Below are 18,891 nucleotides of genomic sequence, written 5' to 3'. Positions count from 1 at the left end.
AGGAGCAGGGTTTGACGTAGCAGGTAAGACACTGCTTGGAATGCCTGCATCCCATATTGGACTGCCTATGTTCAAATCCCAGCTCTGCTTCTGATTCCAACATTAGCTGTTGCACACCTTTAGAAGGCATCAGTGATGACTCAATTACTTGGGCCCCTTCTACTCATGTGGAACAAAGACTCAGATGGAGTTCTGGGCTCCTGGCTTTGGCCTAGTCCTGGGTATTAGAGCATTTGGGGAGTGAACTAGCAGATGGATGATCATTCTTTGTGTCTTTGCCTTTTCAAAAAAAAAAAAAAGTACTGTTTAAAAAAAACAGGATACCACATTGTAGTGCAGCTGTTTAAGCCCCTGCTTGCAGCACTATCATCCGATATCAGAGTGCTGATTTTACTCTTGGCTGCTCTACTTCCTGTCCAGCTTCCTGCACCTAGGGATGCAGCAGAAGAAAGCCCAATATTCGGGTCTTACCACTCATGTGTGAGACCAGTATGGAATTTCTGACACTAAAGTAACCCTGACCCAACTGTCCAGCCATTTGGGGAAAATCAACAGATGGAGGTATTCTCCCCCGACCCCATCACTCTGCCTTTCCAATAAATAAATAAATCTTCCAAAAATTAAATTCTTAAAGGCAGTCCCTAGCTATTTAACAAATACTTACCCTACCTTATATCCTTGATACTGTACTAATGCAGAGAGATTTTTAAACCTTATAAATCCAACTCTAAATACTTATCAAACTAAAAATATATATAGTGAAATTGGCTTTATTTCTCCTTACTTAGAAGGTACAACTTTCATGCCAGACCCCTAGTTTTTTCATAACTGATGGTTTGATCATGTTACTGTTAGCTAACATATTTGTAAAAGCATCTCTAAAACATGTACATTCACAAATATTATTGCCATTCCCATTTTAAAAATGAGAAAGTTGAGTTTTATCAATGAAATTATTTGTCCAGCATTGGTAGAGTTCCAGATTGGTTTTCTTTATCTGTAGCTACAAAATGACTAGGAATTATAATTCTAAGCTAGAATACTGTGAGACTGTTCCTGGAATTTTAATGTCATAGTACAAAATTCAAAGCAAAGGGTACATAGTCTTGTATATACTCTATACAGTTCATCAGTAATTAAACTGCTGAAGATCATGACCTCATTACTGAGTGACTTGATAATGTGTGTGACTGTGGAGACTATAAGGTGTTGTGACAGACCTGTTTTGACATTTTGTTAGATGCCAATAATGTATATGTCTAAAGAAAAATCCAGTTTTCTTAAGTTCTCTCGGAAATCCTCTCATTACAATTAGAAGAGAGCCAATCTTTTTTGTGTGTAAAATTGACATGTGTTTAGGAGGAAAAAATTCAGTAATTCAGAAATACTACAAAAACACAAATCATCCTAATTCCTTCTATGCAGATAAACTCACCAACATTCAATAAAATTAATATTTGAGCTAAAAGTTTTTGTATATAAACTTGTTAAATCCTCAAAACAACCTTCTGAGATCAGTAATTCTTTTTAATCTGTATTTTAGATACGAAGCGGAGAAAAAAAAATTAATAAATAAAATGCCCTCAGTCATGCAGTATATACACAGATCAGAACCAGAATTCAAAATCAGAGCCCATTTCTTTAAATGCTGAGATGGACTGCCTCAATAGAAGAATGGATAGATTGAAAACAAAATAAAAATTTAGAAAAATGTGACCAGGTCACCATGTTACTTTCAAAAACATTTACATTTAATTTTTTTTTAACTCTTATTTGCATTAAAGAAATAGAGGGAATGAGAGAGATAGCGCATGTACTCTGGTCCACCAGGTCATTCCCCAAATGTCCTCAACAACCTCCAGTAGACCTGAAGCTAGGAGCCTGGGGGCCAAAGCTGGGAGCCAGGAACTTTATCTGATTTTCCCACATGGGTGGCAGAGACCCAACCACTTCAGCCATCACCTGCTGTCTCCTAGGGTACGCATTGGCAGGAAGCTAGAATCCAAAGCAGAGCTGGAAATTTAACCCAGGCTCTCCAATGTAAGATGCAGATATCTTAATCTCTAGGCCAGTCACCTTACCCCCTATATTTAATTTTTTTAAAATTTTATTTAGCAAATATAAATTTCCAAAGTACAGTTTATGGGTTACAATAGCTTTTCCCCCCCATAACTTCCCTCCCACCCGCACCCCTCCCATCTCCTGTTCCCTCTCCCATTCCATTCACATCAAGATTCATTTTCAATTATCTTTATATACAGAAGATCAATTTAGTATATATTAAGTAAGATTTCATCAGCTTGCACCCACACAGAACATAAAGTGTAAAATACTGTTTCAGTACTAGTTATAGCATTAATTCACATTGAACAACACATTAAGGACAGAGATCCTACATGAGGAGTAAGTACACAGTGACTCCTGTTGTTGACTTAACAAATTGACACTCTTGTTTATGGCGTCAGAAATCTCCCTAGGCTCTAGTCATGAGTTGCCAAGGCTATGGAAGCCTTTTGAATTCGCCAACTTTGATCTTATTTCGACAAGGCCATAGTCAAAGTGGAAGTTCTCTCCTCCCTTCAGAGAAAGGTACCAACTTCTTTGATGGCCCATTCTTTCTACTGGGATCTCACTCGCAGAGATCTTTCATTTAGGTTTTTTTTTTTTTTTTTTTGCCAGAGTGTCTTAGCTTTCCATGCTTAAAATACTCTCATGAGCTCTTCAGCCAGATCCAAATGACAAGGGCTGATTCTGAGGCCAGAGTGCTGTTTAGGACATCTACCATTCTAAGAGTCTGCTGTGTATCCCACTTCCCATGTTAGATCGTTCTCTCCCTTTTTGATTCTATCAGTTAGTATTAGCAGACACTAGTCTTGTTTATGTGATCCCTTTGACTCTTAGACCTATCAGTGTGATCAATTGTGAACTGAAATTGATCAGTTGGACTAGTGAGATGGCATTGGTACCTGCAACCTTGAACGGATTGTATTGGAATCCCCTGGCACGTTTCTAACTCCACCATTTGGGGCAAGTCCGATTGAGCATGTCCCAAATTGTACATCTCCTCCTTCTCTTATACCCACCCTAATATTTAACAGGGATCACTTTTCAGTTAAATTTTAACACCTAAGAATAATTGTGTGTTAATTACAGAGTTCAACCAATAGTATTAACTAGAACAAAAAAAAAAATACTAAAAGGGATAGAGTATTAAATTGCACATCAGTCAGGACAAGGGCTGATCAAATCACTGTTTCTCATAGTGTCCATTTCACTTCCACAGGTTTCCTTTTTTTGTGCTTGGTTAGTTGTCACCGATCAGGGAGAACATATGATATTTGTCCCTTTGGGACTGCCCTATTTCACTCAGCATGTTTTCCAGATTCCTCCATTTTGTTGCAAATGACAGGATTTCATTGTTTTTTTTACTGCTTTATAGTATTCTATAGAGTACATGTCCCATAATTTCTTTATCCAGTCTATTGCTATAAACTTTCTTCTTAACACTGCTTTTGCTGTATCCCATAAGTTTTGGTATGTTGTGCTGTTATCCTCATTTACTTCCAGGAAGTTTTTGATTTCTCTTTTGATTTCTTCTGTGACCCATTGTTCATTGAGGAGCATGTTGTTCAGTCTCCATGTGTTTGCATATGCTCTAGGGATTCCTGAGTTGCTAATTTCCAACTTCATTCCCCTATGGTCTGAGAAGCTGCATGGTATGATTCTAATTCTTTTGAATTTGCTGAGACTTGCTTTATGGCCTGGTATGTGGTCAATCCTACAGTAGGTTCCATGTACTGCTGAGAAGAATGTAAATTCTTTATGTGTAGGATGAAAAGTTCTGTAGATATCTGTTAGATCCATTTGGGCTATAGTGTCATTTAAATCTACTGTCTCCTTGTTGATCTTCTGTCCTGTTGATCTGTCTATTTCTGAGAGTGGAGTATTGAAGTCCCCCAGTACTATTGTATTGGAGTTTAAGTCTCCCTTTAAGTCCTTTAACAAATCTTTTAAATAAACCAGTGCCCTGTAATTAAGTACATATACATTGATAATCATTATATCTTCCTGTTGAATTGATCCCTTAATCATTATATAGTGCCCCTCTTTGTCTCTCTTAACAGTTTTTGTGTTAAAGTTTATTTTATCTGATATTAAGATGGCTACACCTGCTCTTTTTTCATTTCTGTTGGCATGGTATATCTTTTTCCAACCTTTCACTTTCAGTCTGCATGCATCTTTGTTGGAGAGATGTGCTTCTTGTAAGCAGCAAATAGATGGGTTATGTTCCTTAACCCAATCAGCCAATCTGTGTCTTTTAACTGGAGAGTTGAGGCCATTAACGTTCAATGTGCCTATTGATAAGTAGTAACTTTGCCCTGCCATTTGCCAAAGATATTTTCTAATATATGCTTTCAACTTCCTGTTATCTTTTGCTGTGAGGTTTCCTTCCTTTACCTTCTTTCATATTGATGACCATGTTTCTGTGTTTCTGTGTGTAACACATCTTTAAGCATCTTTTGCAGGGCTGGACGAGTGGCGACAAATTCTTTCAATTTCTGTTTGCTATGAAAGGTCTTTATTTCACCTTCATTCACAAATGAGAGCTTTGCAGGATATAATATTCTGGGCTGGCAGTTTTTCTCTCTTAGTACCTGGGCTATATCTCGCCATTCCCTTCTAGCTTGTAGGGTTTCTGATGAGAAGTCAGCTGTGAGTCTAATTGGAGATCCTCTGAGAGTAATCTGACGTTTCTCTCTTGCACATTTTAAGATCTTTTCTTTGTGTTTCACTGTGGTGAGTTTGATTACAACTTGTCGTGGTGAGGCTCTCTTTTGGTCATGTTTATTAGGGGTTCTATGAGCTTCCTGTACTAGGATGTCTCTGTCCTTCTCCAAACCTGGGAAGTTCTCTGCTTGTATCTCACTAAAAAGGCCTTCTAATCCTTTCTCTCTCTCCCTGCCTTCAGGAACTCCTAGAACCCAAATGTTGGGTTTTTTTTTTTTTTTTTAAACTTTTATTTAATGAATATAAATTTCCAAAGTATAGCTTATGGGTTACAATGGCTTCCCCCCTCCCATAACTTCCCTCCCGCCCGCAACCCTCCCCCCTCCCGCTCCCTTTCCCCTTCCATTCGTGTAAAGATTCATTTTCAATTCTTTTTGTATACAGAAGATCAGTTTAGTATATATTAGGTAAAGATTTCAACATTTTGCCCATATAGCAACATCAAGTGGAAAAACTACCATTGGATTACTAATTATAGCATAAAATAGCAATGTACAGCACATTAAAGACAGAGATCCTACATAATTTTTTTTTTTCAAAATAATTAATTTTCTATGCCTTTTCCATTTTAACACCAGGTTGTTTTTTTTTTTTTTCATTTCCAATTCTCTTTATATACAGAAGATCACTTCAGTATATAATTAGCAAAGACCTCATCAGTCTGCGCCCACACAGAAACGCAAAGTATAAAAATACTGTTTCAGTACCAGTCGTAGCATCACTTGGCTTTAGACGACACATTGGGGACAGATCCTGCATGGGGTGTAAGTACACAGTGACTCCTGTTGCTGACTTAACAATTTGACACTCCTGTTCATGGCGTCAGTAATCTCCCTGGGCTCTAGTCATGAGTTGCAAGGGCTATGGAAGCCTTTAGGGTTCGCTGACTTTGATCTTATTCCGATAGGGTCATAGTCAAAGTGGATGTTCTCTCCTCCCTTCGGAGAAGGGTACCTCCTTCTTTGATGGCCCCGTTCTTTCCACTGGGATCTCACTCACAGAGATCATTCACTTAGGTCTTTTTTTTTTTTTTTTTTCCCATGGTATCTTGGCTTTCCATGCCTGCTATACTCTCATGGGCTCTTCAGCCAGATCTGAATGCCTTGAGGGCTGATTCTGAGGCCAGAGTGTTGTTTAGGACATCTGCCATCCTATGAGTCTGCTGTGTATCCCACTTCCCATGTTGGATCTTTCCCTCCCTTTTTGATTCTATCAGTATTAGCAGATACTTATCTTGTTTGTGTGATCTCTTTGACTCTTAGACCTATCAGAGCCATCAATTGTGAACTGAAATTGATCACTTGGACTAGTGCGATGGCATTGGTACATGCCATCTTGATGGAATTGTGTTGGAATCCCCTGCACATTTCTAACTCCACCATTTGCGGCCAGTCCGATTGAGCATGTTCCTAATTGTTCACCTCCTCCCTCTCTTTTTCCACTCTTAGATTTAACAGGGATCACTTTTCAGTTAAAATTTAAACACCTGAGAATAATTGTGTGTTAATTACTGAGTCCAACCAATAGTACTAGAACAACAACAACAACAACGAATACTAAAAAGGATAGAGTATTACATTGTACATCTAAAGTCAGGACAGGAGCTGATCAGTTCATTGTTGCTTATAGTGTCCATTTCACTTAACAGGTTTTCTCTTTGGCGCTCAGTTGTCACCGATCAGGGAAAACAAATGATATTTTTCTCTTTGGGACTGGCTTAATTCACTGAGCATGATGTTTTCCAGATTGCTCCATCTTGTTGCAAATGACTGGGTTTCATTGTTTCTTACTGCTGTATAGTATTCTATGGAGTACATGTCCCATAATTTCTTTATCCAGTCTACTGTTGATGGGCATTTGGGTTGGTTCCAGGTCTTAGCTATTGTGAATTGAGCTGCAATAAACATTAATGTGCAGATGGCTTTTTTATTTGCCAAATTAATTTCCTTTGGGTAAATTCCAAGGAGTGGGATGGCTGGGTTGTATGGTAGGGTTATGTTCAGGTTTCTGAGGAATCTCCAGACAGACTTCCATAGTGGCTTAACCAGTTTGCATTCCCACCAACAGTGGGTTAGTGTCCCTTTTTCCCCACATCCTCTCCAGCATCTGTTGTTGGTAGATTTCTGAATGTGAGCTATTCTCACCGGGGTGAGATGGAACCTCATTGTGGTTTTGATTTGCATTTCTCTGATTGCTAGTGATCTTGAACATTTTTTCATGTGTCTGTTGGCCATTTGGATTTCCTCTTTCGAAAAATGTCTATTGAGGTCCTTGGCCCATCTCTTAAGTGGGTTGTTTGTTTTGTTGTTGTGGTTTTTTTAATCGTATCCTGTAGATTCCCGACAATATTTTTTAGATTTCTAATTTCCTCTTCTTTTCTTTGGTTTGCCTGTTTCCTTTCCTGTTCTCTGTCTTCTAAGTCCGATATTCTCTCTTCTGCTTCACCCATTCTGTTTTTAAGGCTCTCTAATGTGTTTGTCATTTGATCTATTGAGTATTTTATTTCATTTTGATTTCTCTTCACTATCACACTTTCCTGTTCTACTAGTTTCTGCATTTCATTTTGATTCCTCCTTAAGATTTCATTTTCCTGAGAGACTTTTTCTATCCTGTCCAGTAAGGATTTCTGTAGCTCAAGCATTTGTTTTTGAAAACTTTTAAATGTTTTTATCATAAATTTTTTGAAATCTGTATCTTGCATTTCTTCCATCTCATCATCTTAATAATCTTAGATGGGTGTATCTTGTTCATTTGGGGGCATCATAATGTCTACCTTGTTCTTTTTTCCTTGGCCTCTGCATTTGTTGCTTGGCATTATGGAGATATTCTTTGGATTCTTAATCCCTCACTGTGGTGTTTTTTTCTTGTTATACTATGACTGTATTAAGTGGACTGTCTGCTTTTGATGGAGCCTTAGAGGCTTGAGATGGGTGTGGCCTGAGAGCTCTGTTTGGTTCCTCAGGGTTGAGGGTGTGCCAAAGGTGACACTCCCAGTTTAGGCATGGTAAATCTCGCACTTTTTTTTTTTTTTTTTTTTTTTTAATTCAGAAGAGACGTAATTCCACACAGCTGAGCGGAATTGAATGTAGTCAGCTTCTGCTTGCTCCTGTGGGTATACCATTCCCCATTCCCCTGCTCTTTTCCAAGGACCACACAGGGAATCTGTGCTGCCCTCAGTGTGGGCTCAAATTCTCCTGTAGTCTCCCACTGGGTTGCCAAGGTTACCTAATTGTAGTGTCTCTGAAGAGTACTCACGTGAACTCTGTGAGTTCTCTCACCCACTGTTTCATTTTTCACAGACTCAGTTCATTAGCTCCACACATTCACTAGGTCCTAATCTCCTGTTATTTCACCCCTCCCCCCCCCCCCCAGAGTCAGGTTTTTCTGTTTGGCTGAGGGTGGGCGCAGCCCTGAGATCACGCCACTATTACGTATGTCCAAAATGGCGTCTGCTCTTTGTCTTGCCTTTGAGAGGGGAGCGGAGAGAGAGAAACTCCCATCCGTACTGGTCCCTTTTATTTTTTCCCTCTCTCCTCTACTTAGCCTGGTGAACTGTTCCCCATGGGGTTTCAAGCCTCGTTCCCTGTAGGCTCCTCCTTCCGCTTTCCTGCCAGTTGTCTGGGGCTATTGAGGTTTGGCTCACCTCGGGTTCCAGCGCTGGTGGGTAGATTCCGCCACTGGTGTCCCAAGCTGTGGGCTCCCATGCCCTCCATGCAGGTCCACCATGAATCACTAGTTCCGGAAGAGTTTCCTCTGTTGTTTCTTCCCCAGCTATTCCTTGAACCTGCAGTATCTCCACTTTTATTAAACTGTCTCTTCCCTGACTATCAGTGTGCTCCTTTCCTATTCTGCCATCTTGCCCCTTCCCTCTATATTTAATTTTTTAAAAAGCAAAACTGTAGGATTCAATGAATTTTAGAAAATATTTCACAAGAAATATATCATTAACTGGAATGATTCTTCCAAAATAAAGAGTATGAGGTGCTTTGAGAGGTTGGGTTTGGTTGCATCAGTAAGTATAAAATTAGACTGTTGATTGATTTTTGGCAATCCTCAACTTTTCTCAGTTATATTTAATATGTTAAAAGATTAGGAGCATTACTTTCTAGCCGTAATTCCCATACTAGCTTAATCTTTATTTAAATTGATTTAAGCATTTATCTCTAGTCCTCTGGTAGTTCCCTCATTTCTCTCCCTTTTGATTTATTTATTGTTTTGGCTAGATTTTTTTTTTTTTTCAAAAAAAGTCTTATAGATACTATAATTTCTAAATTATTGCATGCCCAAGAATGTATATTTCTCTTGAATTAAAAAGAAATTTGACAACTTTAGTATTTTTTAGAATATACATTTTTCTCCGTTTTGCAAGCACTCCTTCATTTTCTGATTTTGACTGTCAATTTTTTTTTTAAAGATTTATTTGAAAGAGAGAGGAAAAGACAAGAGAGATTCCATTTTCTTCTTTGCTCCCCAAATGACTGCATCAGCTAGGGCTGGACCAGGCTGAAGCCAGGATCTAGGTACTCCATCCAGGTCTTCCACACGGGGTACAGGGACTCAAGCACATGGACCATCTTCCACTGCTTTCCCAGGTGAATTAACATGCAGCTGGGTTGGAAGTAGAGAGGTGGCCATATGAGATGGTGACATTGCAGATGGCAGCTTAGCCACAACCTTGGCCCCTTAACTTTTTTTTTTCCTAAGATTTATTTATTTGAAAGAGTTACAGAGAGGCAAAGGCAGAGAGAGAGAGAGAGGTCTTCCATCCGCTGGTTCACTCTCCAATTGGCCTCAAGAGCCAGAGCTGCACTGATCAGAAGCTAGGAGCCAGGAAATTCTTCTGATCTCCCACATAGGTGCAGCGGCCCAAGGACTTGGGTCACCTTGTACTGCTTTCCCAGGCCATAGCAGAGAGCTGGATCGTAAGTGGAGCAGCCAGGACCCAAACTGCGCCCATATGGGATGCCGGCACTGCAGGTGGTGACTTTAACCTGCTGTACCACCTCACTGGCCCCAACTTGACTTTTTGTCCCTGTTAATATGAGTTGCTTTTTCTTCAGAAATGCCTAATATTTGCATTTAATACTGTAAATTCCTTTCTAATCACTGTTTTAGTTGTATTCCATGAATTTTATATTGGATTTTTGCTTTTTTTTTTTTCATTTCCTTTGAGACTTATCCCCTACTATGTTGGTTATTTTGGACTTGTTTAATTTCCAAATATTTAAGGATATTCCAGGTATCTAACATAATTTCCAGTTTAGTTCTGTTCCAGTCTTAGAATATGATTACTAGAATTTTTCTTTCTAACATTTATTTTATGACTTAGGGTATGGTCTGTTTTAGTATTTGTTGATATGCAGTTGAGAAGAATGAATTTGATTATTTTGAGGTTTTTTTTTTAGTTGTATTTATTTTTTTGAAAGAGCGACAGAGAGAGAGATCTTCCATCTTCAGGTTTTTCTCCACAAATGGCTACAATAGGCAGAATCTCCACTCTGATCTCCCATTTGGGTAGCAGTGGCCCAAGTGCTTGGGCCTTCCAGGCACATTAGTAGGGAGCTGGATTGGAAACAGCTTCCAGGACATGAAGTGGTACTCCAGTATGGGACACTGGCATCACAAGCAACAGTTTAACCCCCTGTGCCGTAGTGCCAGCCCCTCTACTTTTGTTTAATGGAGTGTTTTCAATTTGATCAAATTTCAATTTGGTCAGGTTTTTTTTAATGCCATTCAAGTGTTCTGTATCCTTGCTCATTTCTTTCTGACTTGTTAATTATTATGACAAAAGTTGAAATCTCCAACTATAATTATGAATTTGCCTATTAATATGTTAATTTATCATTTCCCTTTTTCTTAGTCCTGCAGCACCCATTTAAGCAGTTCTCCCAAAATGTACAGTCTTTCCATTCATAGCTAGTATGATTTTCTTTTTCTTGACTAGATCACAACAAATATTTAAACCCAAGTTCACACATAGTGTTTAGGTCTCTCGGTCTCTTCATGCAGTAATACCATATTGTCTCAATTACTGTAGTTTTGTAATAATCCAGTATGTGGTAGGGCAATCACACTGTTTTTCAATGGTACCTTAAATATTCTTGGTGTTTTGGGCTTCCATATTTTTTTTAACTTTTATTTAATGAATATAAATTTCCAACGTTATGGATTACAATGGCTTCCCCCTCCCATAACTTCCCTCCCACCCTCAACCCTCCCCTCTCCTGCTCCCTCTCCCCTTCCATTCACATCAAGATTCCTTTTCAATTCTCTTTATATACAGAAGATCAATCTAGAATATATTAAGTAAAGATTTCAACAGTTTGCACCCACATAGAAACACAAAGTGAAACATACTGTTTGAGTACTAGTTATAGCATTAAATCAAAATGGACAGCACATTAAGGACAGAGATCCCACATGAGGAGCAAGTGCACAGTGACTCCTGTTGTTGACCCAACAAATTGACACTCTAGTTTATGGCACCAGTAACCACCTTAGGCTCTCGTCATGAGTTGCCAAGGTTATGGAAGCCTTCCAAGTTTGCCGACTCTGATCATATTTAGACAAGGTCATAAAAGACAGGGTGAGGATAGTAACCAATGATCCTAAGAGTGGCGTTAACCAGGTCTGAACAATTATACAGCATTAAGTGGGGAAGAGGACCATCAGTACACACAGGTTGGGAGTAGAGCCATTGGTGGTAGAGTAGAGGTTATGATTACAAAGGAATGAGGCCCAAGTGTGCTAGACAGGGTCTAGAACAAAGGACAGAGTCATTATTAGAGGAGCTAAGAAAGGTGCTGTCTAAGCTACAATTAAGTTTTCTGATTGAGAGGCAAATAGAACCTGACAGAAGGGGCCTGGTAATAATCTGGTGGGTTTTAGGCCTTGTAAGTTAAGAGGCCCAGACCTATCTATCTCTTCACATGGGATACATCCTAAGGGAGGTGTGAACCTCCTAGGGGAAGGCACTCTGTTGACTTTCATTACTTAGCTGGCCTGGGAGGAGAGCTGGCCAGGTAAAGGCAGGTGGCATCTCTACCAAGAAATTTACAGTTCTGCCTTCAGTGTTGCTGACCCTGCTTGGCCGTCCCCTCAGCTGCAGTGGTCACTTTGGAAGTTGGGCTGAGTGAAGGGCTTTTCAGCTTAGAGCCACTAAGATCTGTGGCTCTGACCTGGGCATCCTTCGACTCCAGGGCAGGTCCATTTCCAGTGATCCAAGTCTTGGCAGAGCTGCCAGGGCTCTTCACAAGCTGACTTCTGCTGATGGGCTTCCATATTGTCATGAAAAATGACTCAGCCATTAGAAGATTGTAAGCAGTAAACCCACCACCCCTAGGTGCCAAAGGTAGACTTTGTTAGTCCAAGTCAGACAGTTTATTGCACTATAACAAGGAGCATGGCATCAGCACAGTTGTGGTTGTTTTCCCCTGCCCCAAAATCCCTGAGCAATACAGTGGGTCCAAATAGATGCTATGCAGGAAGTAGGTTGTTTGTATTTCAGCTGAGACACTCAGAACCAAGGGCCAGCTTTAGCACTTTTTGAGTGAATTATAAAACATTGTAGTAAATAGGAAGGAGTAAATAGGGAGGAAAATATCCTCCCCCAGTAGAAAGCAGTTGATCATGTTGTGATATCCCTGACCTACTTGGTTGCTTATCAGCTCACTAAAAATGTGCAGTCGAGAGATGATGAATAAGCCTTGATTTTTCAGCAAGAACTTCAGGAGTGCTCAGAGTTCAAGGTGGAGCACCTCTCCTAATGTGGAATTTTAGAATCTTAAATTATACAAAGAACTCTGCTGAAATTTTTATTTGAAATTGTATTAGGTCATTTCATAATTGACACAATTATATTAAATCTTATGCATATACAAGATATATTTCTCTCACGTGTTTATACATATTTATACACAAGTATATATAGTAAATCTTCCTTAACATTTATTAATGTATTAAAAGTTAATAATTTATTGCATATACAACTTGTACCAACTTTACCAGAGTTATTCCTAAGATTGTTATATTTTTGTTGCTATTATATGTAGTATGTTTCAGTTTTAATTATTTAATTGCTGCTAATATCTAGAAATCCTGTTGCGTATCATGTATTGATCTTATGTCCAACTATCTTGCTAAGCTCTTTTATTTGTAGATTCTTTATAGCTTTCTGTCTTTTAACAGCTATATTTCTTATTCCTTTTCAATTACAGATACTTTTATTTCTTACTAAATTTACTATGAAATTTCAAGAAGTAAGAAAAGGGTTATATTTATGTTGTGTTGTGTTCTCATAAATGTTATAAGAAATATTTTCCCTTTTTTTATGAAAAGATAGTCTTGGGGAGTTAAGATGACTTTTTAAAAGACACGTAAAAGAATCAGACTTAAAATATCCCTCCTGGTCTTCAACAGCTGTGATCTTTGTACCATACTGCTTCCAGATTTGAAAGAAAAAATTAAAGACTTTTTTTCCTATGATTAGCCGAAAAATAAAAAGGAATTTCATGATGAGCTTTAAAAATATAATTCTTCATTTCCCTTTAATGTGAAATAATTCCTGATGCCAGTATTTCAACTTTTAGGTGAGAGAGAGAAAACAGAAAACAGAAGAACCACTGAAACAAGGAGAACACATGGTCCAGAGACTCAACCAGGAACTTACAAAAAACGACGACCTAGGAAAAAACAGGTATTTGTTTCTATTATGTGAATAATGCTTGTAGGCATTTAAGTTATAAAGTTACTTCATCGATATAAAGTGGAACTTAAGTCCACATTACACGCTTTTGGGGTCAAATCTTCCTAAAAGGAATCTAATTTATTATTTTTAATATTTTATTTATTTATTTGGATAGATAGAGTTACAGACAGAGGGAGAGACAGAGTGGTCTTTCATCCATTGTTTCACTCCCTTAATGGCCACAGCGGCCAGAGCTGGCTCAATCCAAAGCCAGGAGCCAGGAGCTTCTTCTGGATCTCTCATGTGGGTGCAGAGGCCCAAGCACTTAGGCCATCTTCTGCTTCCCCAGGCCATATTAGAGAGCTGGGTCAGGAGAGAGCAACTGGGACTCAAACCAGTGCCCTTATAGGATGCTGGTGCCACAGGCGGAAGCTTTAGCCCACTACACCACAGCGCCAGCCCCAGGAATCTAATTTAAATACGATTCTTCTATACTTTGATAATAGTATTTGATGAGAAAATTGTATTAAGATGATCATCTGTGTGATTTCACTTTTGGTCCTGTCATCTCTGAAGCCGTAGTAGGTTGAGGGGAGCGTCTGCTGTTGGAGACCAGGAGTGTGTTCCATTCTTTGAAATAGGCTGTCTGAGAACTCTAGGCAAGCTGACTGTGCCCTGCTTCTTCACATATTCTTTTTTAATTTGCACTGATTAATACACCCCTTCAATCTGTGTTATGGTTCAGATTTTTCCTGTGTTTTTAAGAGTTTAGAGATTTTATTTCCTTTCATGTTGTTTGTGGATGAATTCCCAAAGGAGAAAGGGAAAATACCAACCTTATGCCACTATATGCAGCAAGTCTTATGTATTTTTTGTGCTTAATTTTTTGCTGTTTGAATATGACATGTGTAGGTGTACATTTTTTGGCATTTATCCTACTTGATATTCTCAGAGCTTCCTAGATTTATGGTTGTCTGTCACTAATTCTAGAAAATTCTCAGCCATTATTACTTCAGATCTTTCTTTTGTTCCTTTTTTTCTGATATTCCCATTACACTCATATGCGACGCCTTTTATAATTGTTCCACAGCTCTTATATCTTCTTTTCTTTTTTTCATCATTTTTTCTCTTTATTTTTTGCTGTGGGAAGTCTCTTAACGTCTTCAAGCTCACTGATTCTTCCTCAACTGGGTCTAGTCTACTGATGATCCCTCAAAGGCATTGTTCATATTATTAGTGTGTTGGTGATTTGCAGCGTTTTCCTCTTTTTTTTTTTTAACCCATATTTTCTTGCACATTGTCCACTGTTTGCATTAGAGCCCTTAGCATAATAATCATAGTCATTTTAAATTCCAAGTCTGGCAGTTCCAAAATGTCTGTCATCTGCTATGAATGTGGTTCTAATGCTTACTTTGTATCTTTAGACTGTATTTTTAGCAGCTTAACATGCTTGTTATTTTTTGTTTATAGCTGAACATGATGTGTGGGTGAAAGGAACTGAGGTAAAAGGGCCTTTAAAAATTATAAGATTTTACGTTTATCTTTATGAATTACACTGTGTTTGTCGCAGTTGTAAATATCAGAGGCTATTCTTCTATTGTCCTTGTTTTTGTCTCTTATTGTCTTTGGGTTTCCCTAGGAACTTCTCAGAGTCTGAAGCAGCTCTTTCTGCTGTAATCCCTTGATTGATATGGTTGTCAGGGGGAGGATGGGAAGCATGCTGTAGTCCTGTGTATAGATCTCATTCTTTTTGTGAACCTGAGCTGTGACCTGCCTAAGTGCTGTCAGTCCACCCCCCGCCACCACAACTACCCTGTGGGTGAGACAGGAAGACTAGAATGGGCTTGAGTTGTCTATTTCCACAGGTTGGTTAGACACTGGCACAAGTCAGTTTTAAGTTTGTTTTATTTTTATTTGAAAGACATTTGCGGGCCGGGGCTGTGGTGCAGCGGGTTAACGCCCTGGCCTGAAGCGCCGGTGTCCCATATGGGTGCCGGTTCTGGTCCCAGCTGCTCCTCTTCTGATCCAGCTCTCTGCTATGGCCTGGGAAAGCAGTAGAAGAAGGTCCAAGTCCTTGGGCCCCTGCACCCGTGTGGGAGACCCAGAAGTAGCTCCTGGCTCCTGGCTTCAGATCGGCGCAGCTCCAGTTTTTGCGGCCATCTAGGGAGTGAACCAGTGGATAGAAGACCTCTCTCTGTCTGTCTCTACCTCTCTCTGTAACTCTTTCAAATAAATAAAATAAATCTCTAAAAAAAACCATTTGGTTCACTACCCAAATGCCCACAATGTCCAGGGCTGGCCAGGAGCCAGGAATGCAACCCAGGTCTCTTCCCAGGTGGGTGGTGGAAACGCAATTACTTGAGACATCATTGGTGACTCCCAGGATCTGCATTAGCAGAAACCTGGAGTAAGGAGCCAGAACTGAGAATCAAACTCAGGCACTCTCTTGTGAGATGCAGGTGTCTTAAAGGCTAAGCTAAACACCTGCTCCAAAATCAGTTATTTTTGAGGACATGCATTTGTTAAGGAGAAGAGAATACTCTGAGTGTATTTGAAAATGGAGAGTATTTCAGAATTGCTGCTTTTGTCCTCTTCTAGTTAGAACAGCAGAGGATTTTTGTCTAATTTTCACCCTAAAAATCTAGTGGGGCTCCTGTAGTTGAAACTCAAAATGATGTGTGAGCCCACTAACATTAGACCCTGGTGTTTTTAACTCTCGGGCTCATCCACGTTGTGCTTTATCAGTTCATCAATCACACAATAGGTACGCTATTGGTACCTGCTGTGAGCTTCTGTTCTGGCCTGTTCCCAGTAATTCCTGTGATTCTGTATATCCAACTATCTAGTTTTCAGGACAGCAGCTTTCACTGCCATTAATTCTCTAATGAATCTTAGAAAAGCCACTGATTTTCAGCTTTTAATTTAAAAAAAAAAAGTTTTTTATTTGAAAGAGAGAAAGACAATGATCTTCCATCTGCTGATTCACTCTCCAAATGCCTGCAACATACAGAGGTGGGCCAAGCTGAAGCCAGGAGCTAGGATCTTAATCCAGGTCTCCCATAGGGGTGGCAGGGACATAAGAGTTTGAGCTATGGTCTGTACATTAATAGAAAGCTGGAATCCAGCAGAGCTGGAACTCAAACCCAGTCACTCTGATACAAGATGCAGACATCTCAAGCAACACCTTACCCACAATGCCAATGCTCACCCCTACTCAACTTTCTTCTTGTGGAAACAGGAGTAATGATTTCCAAGCACTTCACTTGTCAGACTGAAAACCAGGAATCTCTGCCTCAGACATAATGGATCTTTCCTTGTAATAGTCCAAATGAGACTTCAAGTGTTACTTATAAATATGTATTAAGAAAACAGTTTCTGTCTTTTAAATTCAAAACAAAACATAGGATATCAACCACATAATCTATAGAATATAGGTGATATCTATTACAGTTTTTCTATGTCAGAAAAAAATGCTGTGACTGTCATAGGTGTTTAGGTTATTTTTTGTTGTTGTTTTCTTTTGGCTTTCTACTCTTGGCTTTTTGGTGGGACACTTGTTTCAGAAGATAGATGACGGGGCTAGTTCTATGGCATATTAGGCTAAGCCTCAGCCTGTGGTGCAGGCATCCCATATGACCACCCTATTCCAATCCAGCTTACTGCTTATGGCCTGGGAAAACAGTGGAAGATGGCCCAAGTGCTTGGGTTTCTGCATCCACATGGGAGACCCGGAAGAAGCTCCTGGCAGCTGGTTTCTGATTGGCTTAGCTCTAGCCATTGAGGCCATTTAGGGAGTGAACCAGCAGATAGAAGACCCTCTCTGTGTGTGTAATTCTGCCTTTCAAATAAATAAAATCTAAAAAAAAAAAAAGATAAATGACAGACTTAATTTTATTTTGAATTGAAATTTGGGGTTCTTTAAGTTTTTTAATTATAGAACTCCATGCCTAATTGGACAGTTTTCTCCTTACTACATTTGTTAAACAGTCATGTTCCTACCTGTCTCATCACAATTTAAAGATTAGTGTTCCTTTTTGTAAGTTTATTCTCTTAAGGAAGAAAACTGAATGCCTTTCAGCAATGAGAAATTTGCCCCCATAAACTATGTAATGGAAAGTACTGTAACAGTATTTTCTTTTGCTTTAAATGTTATCAATCTTTTTAAAGATTTGTTTATTCATTTATTTATTTATTTGAAAGGGAAAGTGACAGATCTTCCATCTACTGGTTCACTCCTCAAATGCCCGCAGCAGTCAGGGCCAGGAGCCCAGAACTCCATTCAAGTCTCCCACCTGTGTGGCAGGGTTATAAACACTTGAGCCTTCACCTTGCTTCCTTCCCAGACATAAAGTTGGATTGGAAGCAGAGTAGCCAGGACTCAAACCAGACACTCAGAATGAGATGTGGGTATCCCAAGGGGCTGTTTAATGTGATGCAGGACAATGGCTGCCCCTTGATTTTATTTTTTATTTTTCAGGTTAACCAAAAGACAAAATATAATCAAAGGACATGGGTTTTATACATTTTCTTTCCTGAAATGTGTCATCTTAAACTCTTTTTAGCTATGTGTCATAGTTAATGGAATCCACTTTATCAAAGAAGTGAAAAATTTTAAGCACAAGAGTAGACAATGGGATTTTGTTGTCTAATGTTTTCTTTTTGATATGCCACTAATAGGCCAATTGGGTCTGTTCACTCAATTTCATTTATAGAAGTAGAAATTGGTACCAGTGACCAATATGCCTCTTTAAGCTTTGAACTTTTAAAGATTATGGTTTTCTTTGTCATACGATTGCTAGTTCTTTGTCATATGATTCTTTGTCATATAATTTTGTTTTTCAAGCCAGGATGAAATTAAGCAAAGACTAAACATACTTAAATGAAACAAAATAATCATAGTATAATTAACCAAGAAGTAACAATATATCAAGCTAAAATCTTTTTCATTAGAAGATAAAATGAATTATAAGCACTGTGGTTGTTAAATTAATAAAATTACTGCTTTCTTAAAAGAAAGGGTTATTAGGGCATGTACACTTTATCTGTAAAGGGCCAGACTGAATATTTGTGATACATATACAGTTTCTTTGACATTTTTTTTTAATTTGACTTGTAAAATTGTAACAATGATTATTAGCTTCTGGGCTATAGTAAAACAGCCTTGGGCAGTAGATTGCTGACCTCTGTTGGAGGTGATCCTCTAGAAAGTAATACTAAAACTTAATTACATCTAGTAACCCACATAGGATTGAACAATAACCTACTTAGGATTTGAGCAAAGAATTTGTTATTTCTTGAGAGAAGTGATATAGATTATAAGATATCATATATTCTCTTAAAAGTAATTATAGCTTAATTAAAAATAAAATATTTCCATATACATGTATGAAATTTATATGAAGACTGCTTTTTAACCT

The 18,891-nt window shown here is 38.7% G+C and overlaps 1 protein-coding gene across 2 annotated transcripts in view; it reads left to right on the top strand.

Moving 5' to 3' along the window:
• TERF1 (telomeric repeat binding factor 1) overlaps nt 1-18,891 on the top strand; it is a 42,202-nt gene that overhangs the window by 20,392 nt on the left and 2,919 nt on the right. For both annotated transcript variants that reach the window (XM_062188363.1, XM_062188364.1), the window contains one exon: nt 13,377-13,483. In XM_062188363.1, coding sequence (XP_062044347.1) covers nt 13,377-13,483 — 107 coding nt within the window. The remainder of the gene's footprint in view (nt 1-13,376; nt 13,484-18,891) is intronic.

The sequence above is a fragment of the Lepus europaeus genome, chromosome 4 (genome assembly GCF_033115175.1).
Source record: "Lepus europaeus isolate LE1 chromosome 4, mLepTim1.pri, whole genome shotgun sequence".
NCBI lineage: Eukaryota > Metazoa > Chordata > Mammalia > Lagomorpha > Leporidae > Lepus > Lepus europaeus.
The sequence above is the reverse complement of the archived record's forward strand: the minus strand, read 5'-3'. Positions and strand labels throughout refer to the sequence as shown.